Source organism: Neomonachus schauinslandi, chromosome 4 (assembly GCF_002201575.2).
Source record: "Neomonachus schauinslandi chromosome 4, ASM220157v2, whole genome shotgun sequence".
Taxonomy (NCBI): Eukaryota; Metazoa; Chordata; class Mammalia; order Carnivora; family Phocidae; genus Neomonachus; species Neomonachus schauinslandi.
The window spans coordinates 57,263,859-57,272,719 of record NC_058406.1 but is presented as its reverse complement, the minus strand read 5'-3'; the positions used below and the strand labels follow the sequence as shown (position 1 = coordinate 57,272,719).

Genomic DNA, 8,861 nt, shown 5'->3' with positions numbered 1-8,861 from the left:
GGGGAGGTGAGAGTTCTGCAGAAGGTTTGTGTATGTAGGAAGGTGAGAGTTCTGCAGAAGGTGTTATTTTCTCAAGATAGGAGAGACTTAAATATGTTATGATACTGGGAAAAGGCTAAAAGTTAAAGATAAAAGAAAGAGATAATTGAAAAAAATAAGGCCTTTGACATTTATGCTGGATAAGATCCAGGGCGCAGATAGAGCGTTAGTCTTAGGTAGGGGATGAGACACCTCTTCTGTTTGAGCAAGAGGCAAGGACGAATGGTTAGCTACAGATGCTGAACTTGGTGGTGAGAAGGTGAGATACCCCTAAACAGCTTGTTTCCTCTTTGAGGTGAAGGACAGTGGAGAATGTGTGAGACAGCTACTGTGGTGAATGAAAGAGAGAGAGAGAGAAAGAGAGAGAGAGAAAGAGAGAGATGTGACCAGGGAGTGAGACAAGGTCGGAAGGTTGGGGACCATGAATTGAGAGAGACCCCAATCTGCCCATATTCACCCGGTGTTCATCCCAAGTACAAGATGTGTCTATGTGGATCCCCCTATGAGATCCAGTCCCCCCACAGCATGGCTCCAGAAGAGAGTGTCATTTTGACATGAGATCACGTTAAATAAAAATTTCTCAAATCAGGGTAGAACCATAATCAGCCTGCACTGCATACAGGCTGTGACACAGGGAGGGATTCTTTGGCATGTGGTGGCTCTACCCTCCATGAATCACAGAAGCCAGTAACTGACCACTAAACATCACATTCCCTTCAATAAGCCATAATGAATTGATGATTAAGTTAAATGTTTTGATCAATTATAGAGTGTCGGACTGTTTACCTATTGGTTGTTAAATTATGCACACATTGACTACCTAAGAATTCAAACAGAAATGACCATGTGATGATTCCAGGATGGACTGTGACACTAAACATTTTACCAATGAACTATTTAATAGGTTATTATTTATATTGAAGCTTCCAACTACTCTGCATTTGATGCTTCTCTTGTAAGTGTGCAAATAACACGTTTATTGTGGAGAATCTGGAAAACAAAGAAAAAATAGAGAAGAAAATAAAAATTGCCCTAATTCCCACCTGGGAATTATTAGTACGTAGTAAACATTTGTTTTTACTTTTAACATCCTGAATATTTCTTCACGTTATTAAATATTTTTCAAAAACATCATTTTAAATGGAGAACTCTCACCATTTATGGTGCCAAATGGCACCATTGAAATACATATCTATTATGCAAATCAGTGGATGTCCCATAATTTAAACTGTGCCCTGTGCCTTATTGTTGGCCTTTTCAGTTTTCCTAATTTTCTTTTGAGGTGAATATCTCTGCACAGAAAACTTTGCCCACATCTCTGATTCCTTCTTTAATCATTTAGCTACTCTTTAACAAAAATCGTTTGAGTATAGTTGACACACAATGTTACATTAGTTTCAGGTGTACAACATAGTGATTGGACAAGTTTATACGACATGCTGTGTTCACTACAAGTGTAGGTACCATTTGTCAGCATACAACACCGTAATTGTCACTAACACTGTGGATCTCTGAGTGGAGGATAGGATTCAACATTTTGGGTTTAAATTAAACTGTATTTTGGCAGAAAAGGAAAACTATCTTAAATCTAAATATTTGCAAAGATGAATGTTCTTTAAACCTTGACAAAGGCATATTCTCTAGACTTTCACTTGACTCCTGAGATATAAAGGTGTGAGATATAAAAAAGATAGCTCTTCTGACATGTATATCACAAAGCTAATTTGTCTTCTACAATCCAAGGAATAAATACTTTTATACAGTAGGTTTTGCCTTGCCCCTTTCAGCCAGAATTTGAATACTTACATAGTTACTGACGTTTTTTGACTATTCTAATAGAAAGGTATCTATCTAAGCATAACATACGTCATGAGCTATACTGAGCCAACTCACACAGAATTTACAATTCATATTATTTGAAAGGAGATGGCAATTCTTATGTACTAAATAAAGTGGTGGTAGGCTGCGGGCTTCTTTTATGATTTGAAGGTCCCCTATGCAGTGATCGATTAATGGTTCTGCATTACCAAACATCTTGAAAGTTTAAATTTTTTCTTTAAAAAAATATACTCTATTAGGTAGAAATTTAAGGAAAGCAGACATATAGATAATACATTCATTTCCTAGTATTCCTCAAACATCCACTGGTCTATCCCTGAACGTCAGAGCATTCTCTTCTGGAAGCATACACAATAGTGCAATAGCCCGGGGCTTGGGAACAGGTATACTTTGTATATGGAAGACCTTAATTATTCTCATCTCATTTTAATTTTTGCAACTCCATTACTAGATGGGGAAGATATTCGGTAAGCATGTATTAATCATGTTTTAGAGAAGGGAGAAATTAAGATCCAAAGTTAGGTAATCAGTCCCCAGCCTAGATGCAGAGCTGAGTCAGATTTATGGTGGGTCTCTAACTCTTGATGTTTGCCAAAGTCAGCTACTTCTAAAAAAATCTTCCCCAAAAGCTTTATGAATTTAGTCCCTTGTACTAGTCATATGCCCATTTTCTAACTTTGTAATTTTCCTCTCTCCTCTGTTTTCCAAAAGATACATTTGGGGTTTTCCTGAAGACGAATTTTTGTCTTTTGTTTATACCTTTTACCTTTCGGTTTCTTATCTTTTTCAAATTAAATCCTTATTCATTTTCCAGCTTTGCCACAGAACTTTGCCACAGAACTATTAAGAAAAAACTTAACCATAGAGATACATATATACATACGTAAGAGGCCTTCTGGGCCAGCCCTTTTGTTTCCTAGAGAGTTTACTAAAGCATAGAGAGTAAGTTGCTTGCCTAAAACCACACATCGTGGCAGAGCCAGCAGTCACTGTTTTGAAAAATTTTATAAAATTATGTAATAGTAAAGATGAAATAACATGATGTCTAGTAACATTTTTAGTGTTCATGAGCTGTTTATTTTCAACTTTCAGATTAGATAAGGCAGAAGAAACTTCTGAAACAGTAGAGCGTAGAGTGCTGAGATGATTTGGCAACTGGAGAAAGACACTGTAACTAGACTGGAAAGACTGCAATTATTTCTTAAACCTACAGTGAAGCTTCTTCCCATGATAATCCTTCAAATTATGTAATTAAGTGATTTAAAGCGCCCAGACTGGTTTCAGTGTATTATAATGTAGTACATTTATCAAATGATAGAGGGAATTTCCAGTAGAGCAGGTTATTCTCCCTTAGCCTAACAACAGAGGATTATGAAAAACAAAACATCATAGATAAAAATTGGCTGTGAGGAAAGTTCTCTTACACATTTACATTAGGAATAAACTGGAAATGCATAAAAGCTACAAAATGGAGCCTAAGGGCAAGTAAGCAATTTTATTCCCTCCCCCACAAGTTAATTTTTCTGGGTTTATTCATTTATTATCTTTAATAGATATTTATGACCTATAACTCAAGGCATTTTTGAATTAAGAAGTCAAGTACCAAAGATTTTTAAATGTGTAGTTATAAATCCTGCTGCAATAAAACAAAATCCAAATGCAGAATATTGAGAACTAGCTCCTTGGTTAGTGCTTTGCACATTTAAAAGATCATTATCTCTGGAAAAGAGAGAGATTGTTTTTTTCCTTTAGGTGGAACAAAGCAGTTGCCCTTGACCCTAGACAGAGATGGAGAATTTAGGGGACACTGGTATAGTTGTGTTCCTGGTTATCACGGGTACAAAAAGAGCTCTCTCTTCCTGCTGATAACCAGGGGGAGGCAAGAGGCCTCAGAGAGTCACATGGAGCCTGGGGAAGATACTGTCAGAAGAGCTGCATCTCAGGGCAACCAGAATTTATCTTACCATTCCCTTGACCAGATCACTATACGAGGCTGATCAGAAGCAGCGTCATGAAGAGTATTCATGAATTAGCTAAAAAAGTAGCCTCTGTGCTGTCCAAGCACCTTGTTTTTTGTTTGTCCTTTTTTTCCTTGTGTAAGGAATTGAACTGGACTAATAGGAAAAATTATTTCCATTAGAAATCTACATATTCATGTCAAAGGTTTTCTCTAAAAGTCTGAATGTCTGAAAAATATTTGCAAAAATTGTAATCACTGTTTAGCTCCTTAAATATTAGTAAATCGGATGTTAATTTGCATTTATGTTCAAGATTAGATGGATTTGGGAGTCCTACTTCCATCCCTGCTGCCATTTGGAAATGACAATATCATGCTTACAGCCTTTAATTCTAGTTATTGTCATATTTCGCGTCTCATGATCTCCGGGAAAAGCTAGAGTGTCTCTCCCCATGCGCCAGCTATTGGTTACAGAGCTTGGTTTCATAATTTCATAATCACTGCACTGTCCATAGTAAATTATGGGAAATTACAGAGAACTAATCAATGTAAGGCATATGAAACCTATATTAGCCTAATAATAATTTAAAATTATTAGCCCCATAAAAACTAATTTTAAAATAATCAAGGAAGACTGTGTAAAATGACTGAAATCCCATTTTAATTAGCAATTTTGTTAATTTTCCTGATTATAAAAAGTTGGAGAATTTCAATACTTTATTTTATCTAAAAAATGAAAATGTTAGTTAAGTAAGTTTGTTGGGTTTTTTTTAAAGATTTTATTTATTTATTCGTGAGAGAGAGAGAGTGAGAGCATGCGAGTGGGAGGAGGAGCAGAGGGAGAGAGAGAATCTCAAGCAGATTCCACGCTGAGCGTGGAGCCTGATGCAGGGCTCAATCTCACGACCCTGAGATCATGACCCTGAGAAATCAAGAGTCAGATGCTTGACCAACTGAGCTACTCAAACACCCCTAAGTGAGATTTTAGATCATTCTAGACCAGGCCCAGAGCACTTCCTGGAAGATGGTAGGCAGTCAAATATATTTAACTGTTGGATGAGGTGAGGGGTTAAAAGAGCAAAATACAACCTTTCCAATAGCTTATAAAAGGGAGAAAAAAGAATTAATAGACACACGTTTTTCTTAAGGGAAACCTATTGAAAATATGATTTTATACCTTTTAATCAAACACACTGAAATTTAATTGATGCTGCTAGAATAACAAGAGTTCATTTTTACATGTTGCAAATTTAAAAATTGAGATTATTTAAACAGGAGTTAGGATGAAGTTTACTTTTACTTTATGTTTTAAAAAAAAAAGTTTCCTAAGAAGGTGAACAAAGTAAACAAGCTTGCTGAGATGTTGTATCTATGAGAGACGGTAAATCATTTTCAAGCAAGTTCCTCCCATCCCCTTGCCACATCTGTTGAGAGCTCAGTCAGTAGGTGTGTTAGTTTTCTACTGCAGTTCTCTAACAAACTAGTATCAACTTAGTGGCTTAAAACAAGACCAATTTCTCTTACAATTCTGTTAGAAGCCTGACATGAATCTCACTGGGTTAATATCAAGGTGTCCATGGAGCTGCATTCTTTTCTGGAGGCTCTGAAGGAGAATCGGAGACTTATATTTCCTTAACCTTTTGCAGTTTCTAGAAGCCATCTCCATTCCTTAACTCAATTCATGGCTCCCTTCCTCTATGTTCGAAACTGGCAACGTTGTATCTGTCTGACTCACTCTTTCTTACCACAGCTGGGTAAAATTCTCAGGTTTTAAGGACTTACGTGATTACATGGAGCCCACCCAGGTAATACAGGAAAATCTCCCCATCACAAGACCCTTACCGTGAGTCCTATCTGCAAAGTCCTTTTTGTCACATGTGATAACGTATTCACAGGTTCTGGGAACTGAGATGTAGATCTCTTTGGCGGCCATCTGTATACATGGGGAGAGGTAGTGTTCAGTTCACAGGACTATGAGCCAGCATCAGAAGATACTGAGGGAGACTGACTTATTTTTTTAAAATTGGTGTATAATAATTCATATTTATTAATGAAGGCAATTATCATCAACTTCCTTCCTTTATTTATTTATTTATTTATTTATTTATTTATTTATTTGAGAGAGAGAGAATGAGAGAGAGCATATAAGAGGGGTTAGGGTCAGAGGGAGAAGCAGACTCCCCGCCAAGCAGGGAGCCCGATGTGGGACTCGATCCAGGGACTCCAGGATCATGACCTGAGCCGAAGGCAGTCACTTAACCAACTGAGCCACCCAGGCGCCCCATCAACTTCCTTTAAATGAAACTTTCACTAATTGTTTGACATGTTTTTATGTACATACAGTTTTTAAAATAATTTAATGATTGTTTAATGGTAAGTTATTGTTTAATAGTAATAATTCCATTGCCTTCCACAAGTCTATGTATTTCACATAATTTAATTATATAACAATATAGCTTTATATACATGAACTATCTTATATTCTGTTTTCACCCAATTCTTAGATATACTTCTATACAAATAGGCCATATTTTATTAAGTTTTACTCCTGATGTTAGAGATTTATGTGTTTACAGTTTCTTACTAATGTAGATAATGCTTCACTGAACATTGACTTATTTATACAGCTGTTTTTGCTTTTATTGAGTAAGGAAAAAATTCCTTTGAAAGAAATTTATAGGGTAAGAATATATGACTATCTTCAGGTTGTCTACACATTCCCTTCTTCTTATTTGTTTATAGAACCATAATTTTGTTCAGGTATCGACTATATAAGAAGCAAGTGCCATTGTTGGGATTATGGTTTTGTGGTCTGGGGTGTCTTGGGTGTTCAGGGATGTTGACTTCAATTTGAGATATATGACCTAAGGACAAACATCCAAATAAGTGTGGGCCTCAAGAGAGACCTTGGCTTCAATGAAAATGTACTGTGAGCAACAAATGCAAGCCCCATATGTAATTTAAAATTTTCCAGTAGTGACATTTTCTAAAATGTAAAAAAAAAGGGGGGGGGAGCGATGCTGATTTTAATAGTATATTTTATTTGATACAATATATCAAAAATCTTAACATTTCATTATATAATCATTATATATTCCAACATCTCAATTTGTTCCCGCCACATTTCAAGTGCTTCATAGTCGTGCACAATTATAAAGATGAATTTAGGAGCCAGTTATAAAGTCAGCACCTTTCTTTGCTTGTAAATGTGAACCTGTGTTTGGCTTGTTTCCGGGGATTTTTTTTTTTTTTTTTTTTTTGCTGTTGTGAGTAACACTGTAATGAACAGTCATATATAGAACTCCTGGTGCAGGCCTTGAGGATGGCATATTCGCAGGCTTAGGATGGCTGGCAGGTAGTAGGTGAAATGGTGCTCACTTTATTCTCCAAGGTGGTTGTCCAGGCCACATGCCAGCTAGTGGTGTGGAAAGAGTCCTTATTGCTCCTCCCCGACACGAACATTTGGAAAAGTCTCATTTATTCATTTTGTCAAGCTAGTGGGTGTAAAATTGTTTCTCATTTCCTCACAATTTGCATTTTTCTGATTATTAATGAGCTTGAAGACCTTTTCAGAAGTATATGAACCTTCATTTCTTTCCTCTTCTATAGATTTCTATAGAAATCACAAATATTTATTCATTCAAATATAAATATACCTACATATGATATATGTCATATATTAATATATGTATCACATTATATATTTATTCACAAATATTTTTTGAGCACTGTCTCTTAAGTATTGGTCTAGGTATTGGGAATATACTCGTGGGAGGGAAAATAGTCCCAAATCTTGCCTTCCAGGAGTTTATATTCTAGTGTATATGGTGAAGAGGGAGAGACAAAAACAATTAAAAAAAGTGAAGCAGCATATGTCAAGTGTTGTTAGCAAACCTCGATTTAAGTCCGGCTCAGCCATTTTACGTCAAGGCTTAACTTGGCTTCTGCAATTGTAAAAAAGGAGATGGTAATAATACTATCTTCATTGTTTATTCAGTGCATATGAAGAACTTGACAGAGCCCTGGCAAATTGTAAGGACTCAGAAAATGCTAGTAATAAGTATCATTTCCCCCTTTTTTCTTTCTCCTTTTTCTCTGTAATTTCTTCTCAGAACTTCTGAAGTTTAAGATTAAATATGTTTTGGTTTGTTGAGGTGTTGGCTTTCATCAGGGTGTCAGCTTTCATCAGGGTGTCAGCCTATTGATACTTTCTGTGACACGACAGATGACCTTAGCTAATTTTGAGATGTGTTTTTGAGATTTCAAGCGTCTTAAATCCCAAGAACCAAGAGCCTGAGAACGTGTACTTTTTAAAAAGCTACATCATGTCAAATGCCAAAAATGTGGGAAAATCTGTAGGAATGCCTTGTATTCATTCATGGCTGTGTCCTGTGAATGTAAATTTTGCCTGAATTAATCATCTCAATCTAACAACCAATTTACTGTAAACCATGCGCAAAGTACTCTATAGAGGAGATGCATGTGACCTTGTTAATCTTTGGAACAATTATTTGTCCCTCTTTCTTAGATCATGATGTTGAAAATGATCTTCAATCAGACGTCAGTTGAGCACTGCAAGACTCACACTGAAAAGCTGAAAGAATGCCACTTCTTCTTAATAGCTGTTCGCCTGGCTTCACTGAACCAGATCTTGGATCCCTGGGTTTATCTGCTGCTAAGAAAGATCCTTCTTCGAAAGTTTTGTCAGGTAGCAAATGCTGTCTCCAGCTGCTCTAATGATGGACAGAAAGGGCAGCCTATCTCATTATCCAATGAAATAATACAGACAGGAGCATGAAAGAGAACACCTAATCAACTTGCATGTTCACAGCTTTTGGCAACAAGTAGCCATAAACCTTACTGTGAATTTAGGCATCTCTGGCATGCCGCTGTTTATGCATTGGAGGAGAATTTTGATATAAGGCTAAATAGTCTCAGAAGCATAGATAATCCCCCATGTGCCCAAAGTATTGAAACACAAACAAAGGAAAATATATTATTAACAGTCTAGTGTTTTGGGGTCTCT

General features: G+C 36.5%; 1 protein-coding gene across 1 annotated transcript in view; it reads left to right on the top strand.

Annotated features, from left to right (window-relative positions):
• PTGER3 (prostaglandin E receptor 3) overlaps positions 1 to 8,633 on the top strand; it is a 31,518-nt gene extending 22,885 nt beyond the window's left edge. Inside the window, exon 2 of the mRNA XM_021678113.1 lies at positions 8,364 to 8,633. Coding sequence (XP_021533788.1) covers positions 8,364 to 8,633 — 270 coding nt within the window. The remainder of the gene's footprint in view (positions 1 to 8,363) is intronic.
• Positions 8,634 to 8,861: the final 228 nt, after the last annotated feature.